Below are 26,773 nucleotides of genomic sequence, written 5' to 3' on the forward strand. Positions count from 1 at the left end.
TATGGAAAACTTTTTTATTTGACGAGATATCTTTACTAAATTCAGCATGAATGATTATCTAAGTTAATAATGCAATATACGCGGAAATTATTCTAATCGGATCACTATAGCATATAGCTGTCATACAAATTGAACGGCCGCAATCCAGTGCATGTATAGAAAACTTTTTCAAATGAAGAGATATCTCCGCGAATTTTGGCATGAGATATTATTTAAGACAATGGTGCAATCTCCGAAGAAATTGTTTAGATCGAATCACCACAGCATATAGCTGCCATACAAACTGAACGACCAAATTAACTCCTTGTATGGAAATTATTTACTTTAGACGAGATATTATAACAAAACTTGGCTCGAATGATTGTGCAAGGCAATGCTACAAATTCCGAATGAATTGTTGAGATTAGACCACTAATCAAACTAATCAAAATTAAGTTAAAAATCTTTTTTATATAATTTTTTGCAATAAAAATGTACCTGTGGTTTTATATTAAGCCTATTTGTTTAGTAAGCCACCCACCTAATAACCAATAATAACATTAAATAACCAATAAGTCGAGTAGTAAGCCCAATTGATTCCATCTAACACTCTTTAGCAAAACTTTCAAAACAACTCATTCATAACAACAAGCACTCAATACCGCCCACTCAAGCAAGTTATGTGCGCACATACAAAGTATATTCAGATTATAGTTTATTGTATAATATGATTGTAAAAAATTTATTGTGCTTATATTAATGATTGACTTTACTGATTTGAGTCTCAATTTGTGTTGATATACCCTTTTTGGCCAAGGGCAAATGTCTAATGAAATGTTTGTCTATTTGTGTGTGTGTGCTTATTACAAAGTCAAATAATGAAAAATAAGAATTACAGTAAGAAAGCAGCAACAAACAAACCAATTAGCAAATCAGTGCCTTACAGAGCAGATAATAGGATTTGATAAAAGCGGCACTCAAGCCTATCAGCGGCATATGGACACACACACCCGCACCGCGCTCGCTCGTTTGCCAACAATGGCAGGCAAATAAACACTTGATAATTCAAATTGAGCGTAGACATTGTTTTGAACGCACACTGTATTATTTTTTTGTTGTTTTATATTCGTATGCATGTATTAAAAAGCAAAAACAACAATTTTATGTTAGAATTGTGTTTATTTTTGGTAAATAATTTAAACTCGCCGCTGCTGTCCATCACCACCACGATTCACCCACAACACTTAAATTACTGATTGATGTTGTTTTTGTTTTGTATTATATATTTCTTTTTATTTTATATTTTTTTTTATTTTATTTTATATATATTTTTTTTATTTTATATTTTTGTTTGTTTGAAAATTGATTAGAAGCACTCAAGTTGAGTGTGTAGCGCCGATTTTATTCGCTTGTTGACAGGTGAAACGCTGTGCAATTAAAAACAAAAACAAATAATATTGCTCTAGCAATAATTTTTCATTGTTTACATGAACACGAACTTATTGCCATTATAATTTTGCTTAAGTATTCGGCAGCTTTAAATTTCCGCAAGTAATAAAATACGAAAGCAAAGCGAGCAATTTTTTTAGTACTAAAATAGTACACTTTATGGGCATACATACTTACTTGAACACAAAAGTACATACATATATTTGAATATTTACTTGCATACATATTTACTTGTAAATTGTTGGCGTTTTATCTTCGTGCTCGTTGCTGGCATTCACCTTGAACGTGATAGCCAGTCAGTTGGTGCGGCGCAGCTCAGTTTTCCTCGCTTTCAACTAGAATATGTATTTCTGACATTTTTGTTTTCGCCTTAATTTTTGCTTGTTTTTCTTCCACTACAAGTATCGCCAAATATTTGCCGACTCAATGGAAATATGACACTTTAAGCCTGCTTTTCGCTGACATGTAAGCTGATTTATGATATTTGGGAGTGAAGTTTCTTTCTTTGCTTTGGCGATTGCTGCAATATGAGCAGCTACATAAATCAAGTTGTGCGGGCTTATTGTTGCTTGTACGCGTTGAAATGAATTTTGTTATCGGAAAATGAACACAAAAAGTTTAATGAAATAAGTAAGGCACTCTGCTACTTACTGAAGTTGCATAGTGAACTTCATAAATTTTTACATACATATATTAAAGGTTAAAAAAATATATATTTACAATTTAAAAAAAATAAAAAACATATATATATATTTAATTTTTTTTAAGGAAAGCGAGCGGAGAATTGGCGAATCGAATGGAACAAAAAATAAAAATATTATATATTTTTTATTTTACATATTTTTAAGGAAAAAACATTTAAATATATATATTTTTTAACGTTCAATATATGGAAAATAAAAAAATAGATTTTCATTTTTTTTCATTCGATTCGCTATTTCTCTGCTCGCTTCTACATACAATTCTACCAAGCACATTTTAGAAAAGCTTATGTTGGCAGTAAGAGAAAGGGTAAAATAAAAATTATTTAAATTTGAAATACCCTGTATCAATAAACATTTAAATATTGCTATATTGAGTTATAGAAGTGCCAAATTAACGTTGTCTGTTTTGCATTTTTTACGTTCAAGCCCCGCTTTCTTGTTTAGACGACAACAAAGTAATATTATTAAGCAATTATACCAGTTTATGCGATTTATACCAGTTGTTTGTTCGGTTTGACAATTTTTAATTTTTATGTCCAAGCCCTTCTTTCTTGTGTTAGCAACAACAAAGCATTGTTTTAAACAATTATACCAGTTTATGCGATTTATACCAGTTGTTTGTTCGGTTTGGCAATTTTTAATTTTTATGTTCAAGCCCTGTTTTCTTATGCTAGCAACAACAAAGTATTATTTTTAAGCAATTATACTAGTTTATGTGAGTTATACCAGTTTATACGTTTTATATCAGTTGTTTGTTCAAATTGGCATTTTTAAATTTTTAACAAAAATAATACTTATTATACTAACATATAGAAGTGACATAAATAAAAAACTTCATCAACTAAGTAACCTAAAACAAATATATTTTTCAAAAATCCGCACCTTCTTCACAGCTGATAGCAAATTTTAAAGCCTTAGAAGGCAAAAATATGTGTTCTTATCTATGCGTATTAGGTATCAAATGCAAAATACTGATACAATAAAATATTTGCGCATATTTTTCGAAGCCATCAGTTGTTAACCCAAATATTCTGGTAAATTGCTGAATGTAAATAATTTGGCGCCTATAAATATGCAACTATTTAGATCATATTGCAGGAGCTGTTCAAAATGCTAACACTAAAATGAAAAAAAAGGACTCTGTAATAATGCTTTGCAAATATGACGTAAGAAAAAAAGGGAACAGCAAGGCTCCTAATAAAAGTTAATTTTTATACATGGTCTTAAAAAGTAAATTAAAGCATTAAAAACGATTGCGTGGACATGTCACAGCAACTAAAATGACTTAAATTGTAAAAAAAAAGGCAGAACAAAGCCCAGCGTCCCACACAAAATTTTCGAAAAAGCTTATTAACGGAGCAAAAGCCGTAGACTGGGGAACTTACTAGGCGAAATTATACACAAAAAAAATCATGACACAATTTCAGGCGTCTAGATGCTGTGCACATGACTGTCAATTAGACACTTACTAGGCATAAACACATTGTTAGTGGTTATACATATATAACGATGTTTGTATGTGCGGATTTTAAAATATTCTTGTGTGAGTGGAGACTTATTTCAAAATCCTGCCAGTTGTGCGATGTGCGCTTAGCCGGTGAGCTCAGCATTATGGTAACTTGAGACAAATGTGCCCTCAAAAATGTGCTACGCTTCGAGGACGGACGCCTTAAAGCTAATAAAGCACGTACTCGTTCATGCGTACGCACATACATACATACATAGAGTCTCGTTTTATTATATATAAATCTACTTTCAGGCGCTTAAGACTGCTGAAGAGCAGTCCAAACAATTTCAAATATGCAGACACATAATCATATATATATGTACATACATATGTAGGTATAGTACATATGAATATAATTATACACTTACAAGTATGATGTGCGTATATTTATCTAAAAAGAACTGCCAGAAACTGATACATAACTGTCCTGATTGATGTTTTAAAGAAGAAATTGTGTGCGGATTTTCTTAATATATCAATTTCATTATAAAAGTGAAATTTTAGCTTCATGAAAAAATTTCCATTGAAATTATATTCGTACACATATTTATATCAGATATAGTATGTATTTATATTGTTTTGTTTGTATATACATATTTGGCAGCTCAAACGAGCGTTGCGCACATAAAACTTTCCTTTGTTGCAATAATAAAACAAAAAAGCCCAAATTTACACACAAAAGGCAATCAAAAGTTTTCATTCAGGCATAAAATTCCTTTGAGCGCTTAGAAATCAGCCATCTGTTTTTGTATATTTTCTCGCAAGCCAAGGCAAAAATGATATCTATCATTTGTTCGGTGAATTATGTAACAATTGCTTTGAATTAAAGTAGACACGGCGTAAATAATTTATTAAGCACTGAGAAAATTAAGAATACACATATAAAATCTGAATTCAAAAAAAAAAAGGTTCCTTGAATCTTGTTTCATTCTACTACTTTTGTAATTATTTTGCTGATAGTATGCGATTTTCAGTTTTTATGAATTTGTAATAAAGCAAAACAAAAAAAAACGTTAACTTCGGCTGCACCGAAACTAATATACCCTTCACAGGTGCATTTCTTTTAGTAACTATGTGTTGGGTTTATATGGCAGCTATATGCTATAGTAAGCCGATCTGAACAATTTCTTCGGAGATTACATTTTTGCCATAGAAAATAATCTATACCAAATTTCGTGAATATATCTTGTCAAATGCAAAAGTTTTCCATACAAGAACTTTTTTCCGATCGTTCAGTTTGTATGTCAGCTATATGTCATAGTGATCCGATATCGACAGTTCCGACAGATGAGCAGCTGCTTGAAGAAAAAATAACGTTTCCAAAATTTCAAACCGATATCTTAAAAACTGACGGACTACTTCGTATATATACAGACATACGTACAAACGGACACACAGACGGACATGGCAATAAATTGAGGTGGTTAAAATATACACGTAAAATACTAAATTTTTTAAAAAATTTTAACAGGGCTTTCGTGTACTTAAGTGCAAAAATTTTAACGTCAGAATTTTAAAACTTAAAAGTTGAGAAAAAAATATTTTTTTTGTTTGAATTCGAAAATTTCTATATATATAAAAAAGAAAATAATTTACTTTAATATTTTTATGAAAAAAGTAACATGTATTATGTTAAATTTTTTATAAAATATGTATGTTTATAACTTTTTATATTAAAAAGTAAAATATATTACATTAAAATTTGTTATGCCTTTCATTAAAATATTTGTTTACAAAAAATATTGCGTTTATACTGTTTTCCAAAAATTAGAAAATATTCAAAACTGAAATAGTTTATTATATTATATTATTTTTTACAGGAAAAGGAAAATAATTTTCAATGAATTTTATAACTTTTTATAAAATATTAAATTATAAAAAAATATTTTTTCCAAAAAATTCACAAATATTTATAAGAAAGCAAAATAATTTATAATAATATAGTCGTATAAAAGTGTATTTTTTCGCCTATTATAAAAATGTGTTCCTAACAAACATACAAGTATACCTATGTTTTTTAATAATTATTATTTGTTTCGTTTCTGAATTTATGAAATTAGTAAACGCTAAATTATAAAATAAAGATTTTTTATAAAATATTTTCCTTAATAAAGTTACTTGTGAAAAAAAATTATCAAAGATGAAACCATATAATTTTTTTAATAAATTAATATTCGTTTCCTTGCTGAATTTTCTTTACGAAATAAAAACTAATTATAAAAAAAAAATTTTAATTCCAAAAAATAATAATTTTAAAAAAGATTTTTTTTTTTTAATTTTTCCCTTAAAAAATTTATTTAGTGTTAAAAGAAATATTTCGAGGAGGCAAAGGTGCATCCAGTACTCATTTAGACTTAACAAATGCCATAGTGGGCAAAAATCTAACATTATTCCATCATTTCCACCATCTCATATGTGATAATACTTCAATATACAGCAATAAATTGCTTCTTAAGTATATTTCCATCGATTAATGCGCCCTACTTGTATCCCTTTCCTACACACAGAATTAAAGCTTTTGTCTGCGCTTCTAAATATGTCAAAACGCACGTGCTGCCCATTACGCCCACGCACAAATTATCGCCGAGTTTTTGTTTGTCACTTCACTCACTGGACCGTCGCTCATTTCAGGTTCGAGTATATTTGCCTCGGCACTCAGCGTGGTTTATTTTTACTCAACTTTTTTTCTATTTCACTTTATTATTTATTAATATTATTATAATATTTTTTTTTGGCAAGCAATTCTAGCAGCCAAATATTGACGTCATGCCATCAGCCGCATTAAATCACAGACCATCAGAGCCGTATTTTGTTTTGCCAAATTTATGTGCTCTTGTTTTATTTGCAACTTGTTATCATTTGATGTGCGGCTGTGCTTGGCAAAAATTAATGGCCTTCACAGTGCTCATGGCGATAATGAGTACGTATGTACTATATAAATAACTCTGCTGTGGTCCCAGCTCAAAGTACTCGTGGACATACATACAAACGAAAACATTTGTCCATAATTATGATTATTAAACGCTTTTGTACGCTGCTCGTATTTATACCCTTTCATAAGAAGCTGGCATCTCTCCCATGAAAATAAATATATTCGCTTGTCATGTGTAGGCATTGACTTTCAAGGATATCGTTCCAGAATCCTGCTCTTAATTTTCGTTTAACTTTTGACAAAGCTACAGGAAGTCAGACCTTTATTTACTTGTAGCATTTTTCGTCCTTAGGTAAAGTGCTTTAACCTCACTTTTATTGCATTTCCTTATTTTCTGTAGTTTTGTTGTTATTGTTCCGGCAAAAGGCGCGTACTGCATTTTACAAGCATTCATACTGTTTTATATTTCCTTGAACGCTTTGCGAGTTGTAACCTTTACTTTGTGTATATACATGCATATGTATGTGTTCAAAAGTAAAAACAGCCTAAATCATTTATGAGAAATTCCGAGCTTTTGTCAATATTAGCATAAATTAATATTAAATTATGAATTATTATAATATCAATGTAATATTATATAAACATAATATATAATATAAAAAAAATGTATGCTATAAAAAGCCGAAAAACCACAAAAATCTTAAAAAAAAAAAATTAAATATTAAAAAAAATTGTTTACAAAAAAAAATTAAAATGGAAATTAAAATAATTTTGTTATGGTGGAAAATAAGTTCAGGTTAAAACTAATTAAAAATTAAAATAAAATTATTTTTAAAATAAAAATTTAAATGCAAATTAATATAAAATCAAGAAATAAATTTAAATATGCGCTGTGTACGCGTGTATGCATGCACTACATTCATATTTTTAAGTATATTACACTCATTTTCTTAAATAGAGATTTCGAAATATTTACTCATTAATTTCTATTTTCGGTTTATTTACTAAAATATACACAATTATTTACTTATCACGAAAAGGCCTCAAACGCAGTTCTACTTGAATCGTGACTGGAGGCCTGATGAAGCATTGCCCCCAGCAGCACCAAAAGCAGGCTTTTATTTTATTGAGCGCATGCGAGACTCGTTACGCTCTCGTTTCGGTTCGGCTATCATGTCTCTTTTCGGCTTAATCAAAATGCTGAGAACTTTTATTACTTTCACACCGAAAATCGCGCAGCATAAATATACACACACACACACACATTCATAACGCGTGAACATGTGAGAATCGAGTTTTATATGAGTTCTTTAACAAATTGTCGATTTCGATTTTCGGTTTCACTTTCATGCTTAGCTGATGTATGCTACATATATACTTTTCTATGTAGTATAAGTATATATATATATGTATGTAAATATGTCGCACACATACAGACACACATTTTCATTGATGTAATTTTCTCTTAGTGTTGGTTACTCATACGCCATGTGCAGCCACAGCCCACTATTGCAACACACACTCGCTTTCGCATTTCCACTTGCTTAAAAATTTTAATTTGTACGAGTGTTTATGTACGCGCTTTCGTGCGTTGTGCTGTCGTAGCACGTGCTTTGCCGCGATATACATACATGCCCCTATAATATCGTGTCGGCTAAAGCTTTACACTGAAAAGCGCTCACCATTCAGTCGCATTTCGTTCGTATTGCTTAGCAGACGTTATCGTCGTTTGATACTGTTATTTTTAGCAATCATTCGCTTAATTGCTGTATCGTTCTATATCGAAATAGCCTATCGTGCGTGCAGTGTATGTATTGTGCATAAGTGTGAGTGTATGTATGGAAATGTGGAAATGTGTCCCTCTCTAGCTGTGTCGCAGCGGTCTATAGCCGTTTATATGTTTAAATAGAAATTTAGTGAAACATTTTCTAAAGCCGAAAAGTTTTTTTAACCGACATTTTTTATATATACAAATATACACATGCATATTATATATTTTCGGTGTATGTGTTGGTATGTATTCATGACTTGTTTGTCTGTGCTCGTGCATATGTATTGCTAAATGCATTTAAACTCGTTTATCGCCATAATTGTTGTTGCTGCTGCACCGCACGTCATTGCAGTTAACCTCTAGTGACCTTAAAACTGCCGTCGACTGCCCGCTGAGTGCACAAAGTGCAACAATTTATGGCAATTTGGCGCGCCCTCGGACTGTGCACTAAAGTGAAAAGTGAAAGTGGTTTTCTTTTGTTTCGTTAAGGGTGAGTTTTTCGCCAATTCCGCGCAAGTTAGCGTAATTCAACTGCTTTGGGGTTGGGTCAGGTCGGCGGTTTTCTAAGTGCTGCAATTGCTGCGAAATTTCACTGATTTTCTGTGTTTACGCAATCTGCTTATTTACGTTTCCGTTTCTCTAAATTACCACCTACCCATATTGCCTTGTCTACCACACGCTGCCTTGTGTATCTACACTTGCGCCGCTTTTCGCACGCATGTCCTTGCTTCGCATACCGAGCAATTTTGTGCGTACACACACACACACTCTTACATAAGTTTGTATACACATTTTTCACATAAGCGTAATTTTTTTAATTGGTGACTGTAAACAAAGCAGCTTCTCGCTGAAAATTTTTATTTGAGAAATTCGCTGCGCTGCATTCGAATAACTAATTATGAGTCAAAGTGTACGTATTTTCTTAAACGAATGGGCTTTTGTTCAGCTTAATGGCCTGCAATTGTTCTTAAGCTACTTAAGTCGTTTAATATGCAAAAATTAATTAGCTGGCTTTTATGGCCGGTAATGAACTTTTTCAAGTGCTTACTTAGGGTTAGCAAGCAAACAAGTAAGACATATAGCTGATAGCGTTGGAAATTCTGCTATACGCAGCAAACTGTGTAAAGCGTGCATGCATTCATAGTTTGTCGAGTCATTTTGCTGCCACTTTGCTCATAATTATGTTGTGGCACGCTAAAATTTTCAGTTGGAAGAGCGCTTGCATACTTAGAAGTAACACAATAATCGATTAATTTGATTAATTGACACTTATATTTTGTTGGGAATTATTCACGTTTGAGTTGCTCGCTGCCAACGGCCACTCGTAAGCCTTGCCCGTACATATTGCTATATAAAGTTGGAAATTGACGCCAATATCTACAGAAAACTATAAATAAATATATAAGCGAAATACATTATATAAAATAATTCATTAAATATACCAACAGCAAATATAATATCAAGCCTTATATTGCGCAATTATTGACACCGCGGCGTATGAGTAACAATTTGGGCAATGCTTTCTAAGCAACTAATCATTCATGTGGTGGTATAGTTTGTTTGGCACTGGAATGATATATGAAGTGTATAGCTGCTAAACTGTTAATCACGAGTTTGGACGCTCAGAAGCAACCGATATTAAAAAAAATTATTATTATTATTTTTTGTTTTTATTTGAATTTGTTGTAGAAATATAAAAGAAAATAAGGTTGAAAATGTTTTCAAAAAATTAAAAATTATTATTAAAGTCATTTAAATTCAGTAAATACTCCTTAAAAACTATGCATAAAAAACGCGTTTTTTCTGACTTTCATCTTCAATTGGCAAGTACTACTTAATATTATACTTGTTGTTCTGAAACTCAAATCATAATAAAAAATGAAAACAAGTATAAAGCAATAGTAATATAAATAATGCATCTGAAATTTTGCATTTCTTCGCTCGCAAACCAAATGAACTTTGTAATCGACACAACAAATAAAAAGCTATATTTAAAAATATAATGCTATCAACAACAGTGGCAACAAAAAAAAAATATACATATATGTGCATAAACAATCACATATTAAGCACTTGATATGCAGTAGAGCGCATATGAAAAGATAATAACTTATAATTAAATAATAATGCACAGTGGGACAAAGACTAAAAAAAATCAGTGCCTAATTTGCTGCAGATATCTTATCAACTAAAAAACTTTTCCATAGAAGTACTCGTACTTGATTTTGAACGGTCAGTTTTTATGGCAGCTATGTGTGAAAGTGATCGATAACGGTGGTTCTAACAAAAGAATAGCTTTTTGAAAAGGAAAGAACGTAGGCAAAACTTCAGATTGATATCTAGAGAACTGAGGAACAAGCTTGTATATGTACGGGCAGGCATATGAAAATTTGGCTAAATCGACTCAGCTCATCTTTTATGTAAATACGTACTTAATAGGATCTCCGATGTGTCCTTCTGGTTTTTACAAACATCGCGGCAAACTTAATATACCCTGTTGAGGGTATAAAAAAATTTAGAACAAAAATAATAGAAAATGAAATTAAGAAATAAATCGGTTAACAACTCTTTTTGCGTAATTAAATGTAATAAAATACAATTAATTAATTACGCCCAAAAAATAAAAAAAATGCAAAAAGGATTCTTTCAATATTTCTTGGTAAAACTAAAAAATATATTATTAAAAAATAATATTTTGTGGTAAATTAATTTATTTTGTATTGGTTATTTTTTAATTAGCTACGTTAAAATAGTTATTAACCGATTTTTTTCTTAATTTCATTTTCTATTATTTCTGGTCTTTTTTTTTGTAAATTCAAACCAAATATCTGAAATTCATTCAAGCTTCCAAATTAATTATTTTTACTTATGAAAAATATTTTTTTTTCAACATAAAGTATACTCTGAAATTTCATAGTTGATATTTACTGCATTGTGTAATATTTATGTAACATTATCATTTTTTAAATACTCGTTTATACAGTTATGCATGTGTACAAGAAAACGACACAGCCTACCACGAACTCCGGCAAACGCCTAGCATCAGCGCAGTGAAGAAACATTTTAGTCTGATAACAGCTTCTACTATTATCAATCTCGCTGTAGCTGCTGGCCGCTTTTCGTTATTCGCTGCGTCCCTGCTGCTTATCAGCTGTGTGTATGGGCTATTATTTATGGTTTGGCATTCAGTTTTGTATTTATTGTAAGAAAGGCGAAGACTTAAATTTTTTTTTTTGAGAAAAAAGTGGTGAATGCAACAAATTCTATTTTTCTAAACTGAATTTCCAACTCAAGAAGTTTTTCGAAACAATTATCTAACCTCAGTTGTACCTCGGCATACCCGAGTGCATTTTTGCTAAAGAAATTGTTTTACAAATTTATCAGCTTAGTAACAGTATTAAAAAATTTTAACAAATATATTGTTTTCATCTTTATACATATGTATGTATGTACTTAACAGCTTGTCGAGGCAAATGCTCAGCTTTTTATTTAAAGCATTTAAGCTGTATACCCTTTATAATGCAACGTTATCTGCGCTGAATCAAGTGAATGCAAGTAAATACATTTATATGTATGTACATCTGTATGCCTTAAGTGGGCGCGTTTCTGATAAGCATGCTGCCAGTAACAGCATTAAAATAATAATTAGCATAGTAAAAGATTGTGCAAACAATTTAAAGTACATATAGTATGTACACACATACATACATATTAGCCGGGTAAAGTAAATAAATATTGTATATTATAAGCTTTGCTATAGCTTCCATTTATTTCACTGTAATCATGCGTAGAGACGCAGCGCAAATACGTAGATTTTACAATTTACATACGAACAGATATGTATATGCATATTATATACGATTTATATACACATGCTAGTGATAAGCCACAAACACTTCGTGTTTAAAATGCTCTATTTTTTAATATTTTTATACCCTAAAAAGTGTAAATTAAGCTTGTCATGAAGTAACACCAAGAAGGAAACTTCGGAGAAGGTATAAAATGTGATCAGTGATCGCTTGGATTTTGAAATATATCGATCCTAAATTCAGCACTCATCCTTTCCTTATTAAGGTGCTGCTCATTTAACAGAACCGGCATTATTGGAACACTATAACATACATACAATATATCTGCCGTACAAGCTGAAGAATCAAAATCAAGTCATTCTATGGAAAACTGTTTTAACTGACAAAATGTCTTCACAAAATTTAGCCTCTATGATTATCCAAACATTCATTATACAAACTACGAGTAAATTGCATAGATCGTACCACTGCCATGCATATTGACCAATCAAAATCAATAAAAAGATCATTTTATAGTATATCATTGTCTGCTATAAAAAATGCACCTGTGACGGGTATTACAAATATAGATCCGATGCGTCCGAATTTTACTTTTTTTCTTGATTTTTTAATATATTTTCACAATTGTTATGGAATCGCTAATGAGCACTTTTTTCTTCGACTTGATATAACGTAATAATATTTTAATTACATACAAACATACATACAGAAACAAGTTACACGATATTCGATTATTCAATGTTTGCTACCTTTGATTACTTAACACGTTCCGATCAAACATTCGAGCTTTCGCTTCGTAAGGTATCACACGTAACAACCAGTGTCAGTAAGAAAAAAGTGTTCCTAGAAAATATGCAAAGTAGGTCAGTGCATGCGTACACAGGTATGCACAAGGTTATTTATCAGGCAGTGTTTGTCTAGTGACCTTTTGCTGTTTTTTTTTACGTTTTTTCACCATGCTTTTCGGTGCTTTCTGGATAAAAATAGGGATAACTTGCGTCCATACTCACAAACCATTCGCTTTACTCGTTGCTCTCTCTTTATTATTTATTTATTTATTTTTTTTGACGTATGTGACAGTTTACGCTTGAGAGAGCTTTGCAAAAATAACAATACTTTTTTGTGCAAAATTGAGTAAAATTGTGCGGTTGTGGGTGTAAAAATTGATTTAAATGTTAATAAACAGAGCAATAAAATTTACACTACACAACAACAAAGCGTAGCGAAGGCGATATGTGTCAACAAATGAACAAAAAATCAACAAATATAAAAATATAATATTAAAAAAATATTAAAAAAAACTAATAAATAAATACATATGTATTTAAGGAAAATATACTTACGTTTAAGCATGCCCATACACATATTCGAAGAGCGCTTCGAATCACCGCATGTGTGTACACAAGTAGGTATGCGTGTACATTAGTCAAGATATTTCACAGATAAAAAGTATCTACATACATATATGTATTCTACTTTTTGTATATGTATGTGAACAGTAAGAATTTTTTTTATTTTATATTATTTTTCTGTGTATATTTTTTTTACTATCTTTTATTTATTTTTATTCACTTATTCGGCCAGACAGAAAGGCAGGCGTGCGTGCACCGCTACACGAGCGCTTTTTTCACGAAATCTGGCAGGTATACAGCAGCGGCGTCGGCTGCCAACAGCGCGGTGGTTCTGTCGTCTTCATAAACAATTGCTAATTTATAGTTGCTTTTTACCATTTAACCGTAAAAATATATGTATGTACAATTTTGTATATTATTTAGTGAAACATAAAATAAATTTTTTATTCGGTTAGTGCATTACTCATGGCCTTCGTAGCTGTATGTACATACGTGTTTATGTACATTCGTATGTCCGAACAGTCGCGAAACAACAAAAACCAATTAATATAAAATAATGTTATTTTAAATTTGGCTGTACGCATAACACTTTTATTGCCAACAAAAACAATTATGTGTGTTGTATTTCAGTTGGGCATTTATTAAGAGATTAATTCGTGTGATTACGCGCTAGCGATTTATTTTTTTGTGTACCAAAAACTAGGTTAAGTACAAGGGAGTTCGATGAAGTGTTGATAAGAAGTAGGTTGTTCGAAATATAGAAAAATGGCAACTAACGAGCTTTCGCTTGTGTATGAAAAAAGTAATTAAAAAAGTAAAAAAAAAAAATATAATATTTATGTTAACAGAAAATTAACAAAAAGAAAATGAAAAACTGAAAATATACGATCAAATAAAAAATAGCAATGCAACAACTACTAAGTTAATAAAGTCTTCATAAAATCTTTGATATTTGAATTTTATTTGATTAAAATTCTTTCGAAATCGTTTTATTTATACCTTCGCCAATTCTTATTCTGCCTTGCCATTTATTCAAAGAAATAATGGGTACTCTACTATGAAAATAATATCGAATATTTACTTAGTATATACTTACTTATATAACTACTGGTATTGCGTTGTCTTGCTATGAAGATGACCGCTACCAGCTATCACTAATGAACAATTGAATTTGCTGTAATACAAACGCAGCATAACAGCAAAGTACTGTTTCTCACCTACAAAGTAATTCTTTTAGCGAGCTAGTAGATTTGATTTTGTATTTTATTATAGTCTTGTATATAAATAATTCATGGGACATCATAACATACATAACTGCATACATACATACATGTGTGAGTTAGTGGACAGATAGTATGTACTAATCTTTATGAGAGGCACTTTTACAATTAGTGCTCGTAGGAAAGGTCGATGCCTACAATATTCTGCGTAGAACTCATGTTGGTATTTTTGTCTGTCTCCTTATAAGTGTGCAAAGTGCTGCATTATTTTAAATATTTATGTATATTACATAATTATAAAATTGTATTTATGTACATATGTATGTATGTATATTGTTTAATTGCCTTTAGGATTTTATAAGAATATATTTTTTGTTGCTAAACAGTTCTATGATTTATAATCAAAGTGTTCGTTTAAAATATATATTCACGATATGTTTATCTATTTATTAAATTTTTTAAATAATTTATAATCGTTATTTTATAATATTTTGTTTTAAATAACTTTATTTCATATCACATAGTAAGTCTAATTTCATAGCACTTTCCAAAACAATTAAGTCGCATGTTAGAAATGTAGTTCACTGTAGAAAATAATAGTATTTATTTTGAGTCATGTATGTAAATGTACTCATTGCATATGTACATTCAGACAACGGCAAACAAATTCGACACACAGCGAGAGATAGAGAGCGGCAGTGTATAGTGTACGAGAGTACAAAAGAAATTATCATAAACAATTTTATGTTGTCTACAGCTTTGACTTACTTACAGGTCGTTCAACTATCACTTTGACAACTGCAACGCGTATAACTAAATATACAACAACAATAACGCCAAACATTGTTGGAGTCTTTGTAACAGCAATAATTACTAAAACTTACATTGGCGCAGAAACGCGGGTGGACGAATACCATTTCATTGCTGCTGTTCTATCGAATGCGAGCATAACAGTTGCAGTGTTACAGAAGCAGCACAATAGCAGAGGCAGCGCGTCGACTGCGACGTCGTCTGCTGCATTGGCAGCGAGCGAGAATTTGCTCTTGTACGCATTGAGTGTGCCAAATACAATAGAAAAGGTAAAAAGTTAAAACTAAAATTGTTGCACAAATGTGTATTACAACAACTTCAAGAGAGAGCAGTGCATGCCGAAACTCAACTCTAAATTACTGAGTATCTGCTGCTATTTATGCAAAGAGCAAAAGTGAACTTTTGAATGCAACAACGTGCATATGTAAAGAGCGAGAGAGTTATCGCTGCAGCAACACTTGCTGTTCTGGCGCAGATACTACTATTGTCACTATTGCCAGCTACTTTTATTCGTGTATTGTGTTTTTGTAATCAGATGCCGGCTTCTTAGAACGCTTTGTTACAGTATTTGTGATAATTCAGCGAGTGGGTGACCGGCAAGGCAACGTCGTTTACATTGCAACAGCATCAAGTGCATTAGCGAAGACTACGCGAAGTGTGTGTTGCAGTGGTTAATGAGAATCGATTTTCTATACATACGCAAATGCTAAGTTTAAAATTAAAAAAAAACAAAAACAAAAGTTCGAAAGTATTTAAATCAACTGCAAGGTGACCGACATTGGCCGTCAACCTGTTGACGACGCTTTAAAGTTGTGAGAAAAACGTGTTGCAATTCACTTGAGAAAAAATTTATAGCAAGGAAATAAACAACAATAACAACATGTGACTGTAAAAAAGCAAAAACAAAGTGCCGAAAATAACTACAAAAGCTACTAAAAACAAAAACAATTAGAAACGTGATTTTATGTGTGATTTTTAATTGTATAATTTCGTTTTATATCCGTAAACTAAATATTATAAAATATAATTTAGTTACTGCTATAATCTCATTACAACGCTGCATTGTGTGATTTATTATAATTTAGCCGTCAAATTTTATTGCAAATAAGTGTATACGCATACATACAAACAAATAAGCGTCGTTACCCCGGAAATTGTGATTTTTTAAATTTTAAATAATTCAATATATACTCGTATATAAAAAACGACGACAATATATAACAATACATACAATACAACATACATATAAATATGCATGGCATAACGCATTTATATCGGCAGCATGCTGTCGAAAAACAGTTGAGCGCAGATAGCGCTTGCAGCACTCATCATAATCACCATAACAACCATTCACCTTTTGCTGCTCGTAACAGTTATCCACGTGACAGCATCAGCTACGATAGCAACGATGACACAAATCGTTTGCATAGCGTGGATTCGGGTAGCAGTTCAGGGTCGTCGACCAACTCCAAATCACCGAATTGGTCACAAGGTAAGCTACACAGTCAAAGCAGAACGGAGAGAAAGTGAAAGCTTCAATTAAAATGATTTTTTTGATATTGATGAATAATACATAAATATGTATGTATGTATGTATTTGAAATAATTTTGCTTATATTACAAAATATTGAAGCATCCTCTACTCTCCCCACGCTTAACACTCGCTTAATTTAAATTTTATAAAAAGAAAAAAAAACAAATCTTTTTAATGCTGAATGTCTATATTCCAGAAAAGGTAATTGATAAGTTGGTGCAGTCATCCAGTCCGCAGCCCGTACCCGAGGGCAGCAAATCACTTAACAATCACTACCGCAACTCGCCATCGAATGCCAGCAACATGACACGCAGTTCCTATGATAGCTACAGCAACAGCTTTAAGCGTACCTGTTCGAAACGTAACTATTTCGATCGATCTCACAGTCCTGCCGTATATGCTGTAAGCAAAACACATTACTTTTTGCACAACCCACAACCCGTACTAAATTTCAATCCAATTCATAGAGCCTACGCCGTTATCCCAATGATTATTGTGGTTCACCGCCAGTGCATAGCACACAAGGTGGCTACTTTCCTCATGATCTCGATGATATCTACGAATCGCAGGCCGATCACCAGTACTTTACGCATACGGGTGCGAGCAGTGCACGCACACCGGAACGTCCGAGTATAAATTCAATATTTCACCGAGTGGGCGCCGCCTGTACATCGCTGGACGATTATGTCGGACAAACGCGCGTCTCAGCCGAAAATGGCAGTGCTTCGTCATATAAACATCGTTTCGATAATAGCAGTTTTGCGAAGAGTTTGAGCACGAACGAGGATAGTGATAACTCATTGCCGCGCGAAAACAAGAAATCCAAGGATCATCATCATCATCATCACTCCATACATGAGATGTTGAAGCAATTCTCGAAGAAAGTACATATTTGGCCACGCAAATCGCATGACACGAACAGTGTTTGCACTTCGCCATTGAACGATCCACAAGAGAACTTTCGTTCACGTTCCAAGAGTTTGGATGTGAATACGCTGAGTCGGCCCAATCGCATATTGGAGGACTGTGGTGCGACATATAAAATCTATGAGAAGATTGTTAAAGAAGGTAAATGAGAGTGGTGGAGTCATGGTGATTACTGATTTAAGGCGTTAAGGGCCAAGTAAGAAATATGGCGTAAGCTTAATCAACAATTTATATTATCTCTGGTATTTGGCTAAAGTTTTATGCTGCAAATCAAATGTCATATATGAGTATTTTTCTATTACATATGCATACACAATTTATTTTACGATTTTACACCACGCCGTTACTTGTTGTAATTTTTTCTATTATATAACTTTGTTTGGTAATTTAAAGCGATTTCAACAAGCAGAAAACTAATTTAACTCTCATATTTTCTTGTAATTAGGTGCTCATATGCGTCGGGCCTCAGCCGATTTGGAGAAACGGCGTGCTTCTTTGGGTGCAGCTAGTCGAGGCTTACGTGGTGACGGTACCTTAGATCCTCATCACGCCGCCATTTTATTCCGTGATTCCAGAGGGGTAAGTGAAAAAAAACTATTGCTTAAACATACTCGGTTTTCCGGTGAATTTTCTAGGCTTAAATCTTAATTGAATAACAGTGACATGCAAACTGTTAGCCGCCAACAAAAATTGCTTTATGTACGAACGTATGATTAATGAAAACGGCAATAAAATTTAAGTTGTTGTGCCGTTTGCCAAGCGCTCAAATCGCAACATCCCCTAAATTCCCGGTTTGTGCTGAAATGTACGCTAACCCAAGTATTCGCGCACACTCAAGGTCATTTTGGTCTTGCAATCGGTAGAGGAGCGTAAAACTAGGCAAATAATTTTACAAAAAGCACAATATGGCCGAAAGGCAAACAGCATGACGCGTCACTACTCCCACTATGCTGTTGTTGTGTTTATTTTCTTCTACAACAATCTCACTTGTTTGCTCTCATTACTTATTTTACTTTTTAACTCTCTCTTTTCTCTACATACATATATAGAGAGAAAAATCTATTCGTTTGCTTATAAAATTTTGTTATACATCATTGGAAAGCTTTCAATCGTAAAAAGCTAGCGAACGTCATTCGCCTTGAACTTTTAGTGAACTTTATGAGCTTAAACTTTGCACAGGGTGACAATAAGCTTCGTAGTGTATTTAGCCCCTATTTTTATATCATTGCCGCCAATATACTGCCTGACGTTATTTTTAATATATACAATTCAGTTTTATTACTATTTTTTTTTTTTATAAAAAATAATTAAATGCGTTATTTCAATGAAAATAATTATAAAACTAGAAACACAGCAAAGCAAATTAAAAACTTTTAATAAAAACAAGTGGAAAGTTTGCAACTATATTTTCTTACTTTTGAAGTACCTGTAGTTGAACTATAGTATAATATAATTATTATTGATCAAGATAAAACAAAAATTGCTGAGTACGTGATATAAACCATAAAATTTCACAAAGTGCTGCAAGTCATTATATTTATAGCACTCATGAGTCATCATGTAAGCCCCACAACTATTGCTACATTGCCGCTGGCATCTCAGTTTTAATTGCCTTGATTTTTAATGGGGCTTACCTCGGTTTATTGAAGCTCAATATTTCCTTTACTGGCTGTCAGCAATCAAAGAATTTGCCTCCAAGATTTCTAAGTCGTTGGTACGCGACTGCTCCAAAACCACGAGTTTTAAATGTCTATTGACTTTTTTTTTATATTTGTGACGCAAAACCAAACATTTAATATCATAAAAAAAACAAAAGCATCTTTGTTTAGCAACATTAAGCAATTAGTGCCCAAAATAAATGTGTGTTGATTTTAGATAAATTTTATGTTGCCGCTAAATTGGACCAAAAACGGCTTTAAGTATAAAATTCAATTAAGCAACATGTTTGCTAATTTACAATGCTTAATAAAAATAAAAATATTTAATTTACGATATAACAAATAATAATATTTAAGCAACGATATAACAGCTATAACTGCAAATATTAAAAAATGATAATATATACATAAAGCAGTAATTTGGGAAATAAAACTGTGAAATTACTACACTTGTCAACAGTGTACGAAAATTTTGTAATTTTATAAAAAAAATATTGCATTAAAATATTTAAATTTTAGTAACTGAGGTCACGGAATAACATAAAAAAATCACTGATAAACTTTGAAAGTTGGACATAATAGTTTTACTGAAATTCCTCATAGCTAACTCAGTGTTTTGCTCCGGGAGGAGCTGGAGGAATAGCAAAAACGAGTGTTTATATTGTATTCTTCGATTATGAAGCTGCAACTCAGAACTATATTTTTCTTGAACTATTAACTGCGAGCATATGTATGTCAGCCAGGAGTGAATAACAATTATCCTATTAGATTCTGATACAATGTGTTTGCTGTGATTATTTTATGCATTGTTCTTAAAAAAAACTGTCTCAATACACCAATAATTAATAAGATTTTTTTTAAGGGGGCACTATAAATTGTACACAATCTTCTTGACAAATTTTATGAAATTTTGCCCGTTTTTCAGAAATAATAATCTGGTTATAGGAATTGCTTTTGAAAATAATAATGAAACCGTTGTGTTTATGAACTTCTTCAGAATATTGATGACCAAACTTATACATTCTAATCATTTTTCGTCAATTTGTAATTCAGATTTTGGTTTTAGAATTTATTTTAATTGCAAAAGTAGAATTAAATTTTTATATTTTTTTACATATTAAAATGATTTAAAATTAGTTTTTTTGTTAATTTAATTTTTATTTAAAAAAATGTTTAATCAAAATATTCACAGTTTTGACCAGTATAAACACAACCATTGCTTGACTAAAACGACAATATGAACATTAAAATAGTAGAGACAGCAAAAAAAAAGTCGAAAGCAATAATTGAATATACAAAAATAAAATCCTTTAATTCAATGTTGATAAGAATTTTATTTTTACTTTTAATTTCAATAACACACTAGACATGCCTACGTGAATTTAGCTGTGTAGTGCTTTTAAGAAGATTCGCTTAATTCCAAAGAAGAAAAATCCGCATTAGCAACAGTTTTTATTATTAGTATTATTTGTATTTAATATATGCATATGTAGACGCGCGCATGTATTTGCATATCATTCTGATAATTAGACGATGCCAGCTTTGAGTCACTCAAATAAACACGTCACACGACAAAATACCACAACACGCCACACAAATGTTTACCTATTTATTATTTGAACTTCTTACTCGCCTGACTTGGTTTGGCTGTCTATTCTGCACGTACATACATACATACAAACATTTGTATGTAAGTATACGGTACGCTACCTTACCAGTACCTTCTGTATATACTTGCGGCCTTCATTATCGGTTAAGTAGACAATGGAAATCGTTGGATTTTTCACATTCTCTACATAACTGTTTAGTACAAATGCCTTCATATTTTGCTATATCGCTATAAACGTGTACATAAAATTGTATATCTAGTACTTACCTACTTTAGGTACTTTACAGCATTTTTGTATGCGATAAAATACATTTTTTCTACTATTTTTATTATTTTTTCCTGTGTTTGTGTTTCTTCTAACTCTTAACAGCAAATGCTATTATCTTTTATGTGTTGCCTAAGTGTATGTAATTAAAAACGTTAGTTTTCCCCTCTCTGCATCATAAATCTACGAGTAAACATCACCAATGCGATAAAACTCGGTCAGCTATTCTCCAACCGTCCTCCTTCATTTCATTCCGTTTATTTAGTCACTTTCCAATTACCTTAAAAGTTAACTAAAACTGTTATATTAGCGTCTTAACACGCAAATTCGTTGTTGTAATGCATTGTTTAAATATAAACAACTGTCACTGTATTGGTTGCGACTGACTGCAAAATGTTACTGTAGTTGTTGTTAATCTTTGCTCCACCAAATGCTGACGGTTTGGCCATCACCCAGCTGTTTGCACGATCGCATGATTTAATTATTTTTTTTTGTGCAATTGGTTCGTTCATACGCTCATTCTCTAGTGATTCACTTACTCACTGGAATTGGTGGCGGCTGAATTGGCATGGTATTTCTCACATGTCGATTCGTTGGTTTTTGTTTACTCGCTGCTTTAGATTGTTTGTTGTTTTATTATTTACTCGATAAGTGATGGTTTCTGCAAGGCTTCCAACACACACGGGTTTCATGCTCTTTAAATACAACAACACCAACAACTACAACAAAGCAAATACACGATAAGGTAATTGCTTGTGCAGCTAGTTCGCTGGATCGCTGTTGCAGCGAGTCACCATAGTCAAGTAGTTTCCAGTGATGATTGTAAGCGTTAAGTTGTGTTTTTCTAGCGCGATCGCAGGTTGACTAACGGAGTGAAAACGTAAAGAAATTGTTTTTTCTTTTGCATAAATGATTTGGCAATTTTGCCTTAAAAGACCTGTAGTAAAGAGCGCGAAAGCAAGAAGTGCAATCAGGTTAATAATAAAGTGGAAAATGTATTGAAATAAATAAATGAAGTCCTTTACGAATGTTTTACAATTACTTTTCTATGCGTTTTAATATGTACATATGCATATTTATGTGTGTGCGTGCAGGTATAAAAAGTACATACAACAATAAGTGTGTATAATACAACAATAAGTGTACTAAATTTGGTTTGCTCGGATGATTTCGCAATTTGATGCCATTAACCCGTATTTATTCAGATAGTATATTCTCAATAGTGATACTTAAAATAAATAAACAAATTAATGTGTACTCATGTAGATATAAATGAAATGTGAGCCTTTGAAAAACCATTGGAAAGCAATAATTAGCACTGTGATGATGTGGAAAAACAAAAATCGCTAAAAAATTGCGATATGCTTGAAATTGAATTTTGTCTTATTGCGAAAAAATAAAAGAAGTCTACTATACAGTGAAACGCAAAGCATTTATTTTTTTTTATTAAAATTTTGTGTTTTATAATCAAATTTTGAAAGATTAAAGAAGTGAGAAGAATGGATTATTAATATTTTGTTCATTAACATTGCCGGATAATTAACTAAGAAATTATGTGAAATTTGAAATATAAATACATATATATTAATATCATAAAAAAATTATAAAAATCGAAAATTAATTTATAAAATTTAAAAATAAATTAAAAAATGTATAAGAAAAAACTAAAAATAAAATTATAAAAAAATGTTATAAAAACAAAAATAAATTTGTGAAAAAAACTAAATTTATAAATAAAAAATAAATTTTTCAAAAAAAAAAAATTACCTAATAAAAAAAAAACTATAAAAATAAAAAAAATATATAAAAAAAAATATATTTATAAAAAAGAAATCAATTTATACCGTACCAGGGCATGAAAGTAAACATACGAATAAATAATATTTGTTATAAAAATCAAATAAAATTGCTAAATAAAATTCTAATATTATTAATAAAAATTATTTTATTAAAAAAATTTCATTAATTTTAAAAATATAATTTAATTTCAAAATTACAAAAGTTTTATTTAAAAAATATTTTCCTCAACTGTCTGTTAAGTGTTTCTGTTTGAATGCAAAACAAAACTGAAACACCGACAATTAAATGCTTTTTATTAATATCGTGTTCCAATTATATTAATATTGTATTAATAACGACCTTAAACTCGAAACAGTTTTAAAGTGCATAACAAAGACGAACAAATTAATATAGATATAATAATCCGTAAATCAAGTCATTAAAAAGCCATTTTTTATAAAGTGTGTAAACTGAGAAGTTGATTTCAACTAAACAATAGTTGTATACAAATACATACATACACACATATACATATCAACAATGTTTCGTCGTCGTTCTGTCGTCGAGTCACCGCTCCGTCCGCCACCACCCGAGATACGTGTCAATCATTTGCCTGTCACCGATTACTGCACAGCATCCACAAAAAAGTCGGCACTAATTCGCGCTGCATTGCAACAGCGCGCCAAAGGTCGCTCGCTCAGCAATTCGCCAATAAATCGCAAGAAAAAATTTCATCATTTACCCATACTCTTAGACGAAGAAACCGGTGAGGCGACGCTCAGCAGTGACGAACAAGCCATAGGTGGCTACGCGGGCTACGACTATGATAATGGTGGTGATAGCAGCTTCGACTACCTCGGTACACATACAGCGGATATAGGAGACGGCGCACGGCATTCACGACACCACGTTAGTCGACGTGACCATACACGAAATCTAAATAGTTTCGGTAATAGTTTGGGTACAACGCGTTATAATCGTTTGGTCACCGGCCCTCCGACAATGGCGACAAGCATACAAAGTGGACAGCGGATGCAACAACTACAACGACAACAGCACGAATCAGCGTTGCGTACAAAACAATATCAACCACAGCAAGAACAAGAAGCACCACAAAAGTCGCGTTTACATCATCCACTTGTAAGAGACAGACGCGAGTCGATTGCTACCAGCCGACCTACGGCCAGCATAGAACGCTCACCAGTACGGGAATGTATACTTGTGCGACGACGCAGTGATTTCACCGATCGTGAATATCAAGAATATTTACGACAGTGTAAAAAGCAGGAATACGAACAACAATACCCAGAGCAGTACCCGCAAAAGCAGACACATTTGCATCCACACTTTACGAGAGCAACGCATGTAAGTTGACTTGATGGTGTGCTCTCTTTTGACTGGCACGCGTGCCTTTTCGTAAAAGTCTTGCCAACTTCCGCACACAATTGGTCTCAAGTTTGAGTAATAAGTGTTTATATATCTGAAATATGAGAGTTGCAAGTTTAGTGAGTTTTTAAATACCAACCGTCGATTTAACTCGCGCTTAGGAGGCAAATGCGAACCCAACGTTTTATATTTCGTTGAGTCGTATTGCACATAATTTTCCAGACGTGGTTGCTGAACATTTGAAACCTCTTTAATGTAAATTTCAAGAGAAATTATTTAATGTATTTATAGTCTCCAACTAACCTTCAAAACACCGGCTGCATGATTATTGCTTTCCGTCAAGTACAATTTTGCACTTCTATCATCTGTTATTGATTCACTTATTATACCATTTTCAAGGGAATTTTTCTTTTCTTGGTAATCGTGTTATTACTTTTTAATTCCTCCCTAACTCTTGACTAGACGTCAACGTACACCGGCTTGCCTCTATGCCAATACCTGTAAGCGATCGCATCTCGCCCCACGTCTGACGTTTCACGCTTTATTGTTGCTCATTGTGTAGTTATTCCGGTCATGTGTATACAAGTAATTATAGGGTGTAGTTAGGAAAATAACAACAAATACATACCTATATGAATGACGGGTATAATATATGGCATATCGTATATGCTTTATTCAGATGTGCACGCTGTAAAATTATGGTGGATTTCCCTCTTGTGAATGGAAGCGCTATCATGAAATCATTGTGTTACTTACTACCTCGTTGTAACATACAAAAAACTTGATTTTGGTTGGTCTGTTTTTATGACAGCTATGTATATGCTTTAGTGTTCCGCTTTGATCAATTTCTTCGTAGAATATACCGTTATCTTGGACCAAATTTCATGATGATATCTCGTCAAATTAAAAGTTTTCCATACATTCATTTGATTCCTATCGTTCAGTTTGTATGACAGCTACACAAGCTTTAGTGGTCTGGAATCGGCGGTTCCGACAAATAAGCAGCCTCTTGCAGAGAAAAGGATATCTGAAAGATTTCAGATCCATATTAAAAAAATTGAGAGATTTCTTCTTCTTTTTTACTGGCGTAGAAACCGCTTACTCCGAGTTAACAATAGCGCTCCAGTCGTTTCTTCTTTTCGCAAGGTGAGAAACAAGTTCGCATATATAGAGACGGGCGGAGAGACAGACATGGCTAAATCGACCCTATACAGGGCATACAATTTAATCAGTAAACAATATTGTTGTTGTTATATCGCCAAAAATCTCTTCCATAATTTTTATAGAATACTATCGACTTTGAATAAAGCTCAAAACCAATCCGGTTACGTAGAACTGGGACTGCCGTTGAAATAAAGCAAAGACATTCTTAAATTGACACTATTCTAAGTAATACTATTTTAAAGTTAAAAAAAATGTTGAACTCTTCTTAACTTTCAAAACAAAAAAAAAAAACTTTTTAACTATAAAACAGTATTACTACCTAAAAATACCATAATTTTCGCATTAAATTGCGACACATTTCCACTTTCTTTTCCACTTTTTGCATGTTTGAATTTCGTTAGGGCAATATTTGCCTTTAGTTTTTAGCATATAAATATTAATTAAGTAATAACGCTTACGAGTTGTTAATTTGATTACAAAGTATTTCAACTGAGTGTTTCAACATTTTCAGGTTGAGGCAGGTAATTTATAAGTGGTTAGGAAAAATTCACTGACGTCAACAGAGTCAATATTTGAAGTACTAATATCTGAACAACACAAAACACAAAGAAATAAAACATTAAGTGCTAAAAAGTAGAAAGCTAATTAAATAAACTGAAATACATTTTATAACATAACAGTAAAATAATGGGTGCCTTGTGCTATAAAAATAATAATACATAGAAATTAATGGCTGCTAAGGTGTAATAAACATTTTTTATATTTTTGAAAGAAAAATTTAGGAAAAATGGAAATTGTGAAAATTTGTCCATTCGACAAACACGAAAATAAACTTGAAAGCATTTTAAAATTTTTGTATTCCCTTGATAATATATGTTTTATTTGATTTTCAGTTGCCAGTCGCTGATCCATTCCTGGAAAAAGTAAACCTCTCCGATTTTGGTAAGTTCAACAAAAAAATTTAATAATTTTTAATGT

The 26,773-nt window shown here is 32.0% G+C and overlaps 1 protein-coding gene across 14 annotated transcripts in view; it reads left to right on the forward strand.

Moving 5' to 3' along the window:
- LOC105226082 (5'-AMP-activated protein kinase subunit gamma-1) overlaps window positions 1-26,773 on the forward strand; it is a 197,758-nt gene that overhangs the window by 155,546 nt on the left and 15,439 nt on the right. For 8 of the 14 annotated variants that reach the window (XM_049447288.1, XM_049447289.1, XM_049447286.1 and 5 more), the window contains 2 exons: window positions 18,380-18,513; window positions 26,689-26,737. In XM_049447288.1, coding sequence (XP_049303245.1) covers window positions 18,380-18,513; window positions 26,689-26,737 — 183 coding nt within the window. Of the gene's footprint in view, window positions 1-8,176; window positions 8,319-15,437; window positions 16,966-17,203; window positions 17,410-17,474; window positions 18,076-18,379; window positions 18,514-21,782; window positions 22,441-23,511; window positions 24,611-26,688; window positions 26,738-26,773 lie in introns of those variants that run through there. The other 6 variants (XM_049447291.1, XM_049447290.1, XM_049447293.1 and 3 more) reach the window with 6 other exon arrangements.

Source organism: Bactrocera dorsalis, chromosome 2 (assembly GCF_023373825.1).
Source record: "Bactrocera dorsalis isolate Fly_Bdor chromosome 2, ASM2337382v1, whole genome shotgun sequence".
In the NCBI taxonomy this organism is placed as follows: Eukaryota; Metazoa; Arthropoda; class Insecta; order Diptera; family Tephritidae; genus Bactrocera; species Bactrocera dorsalis.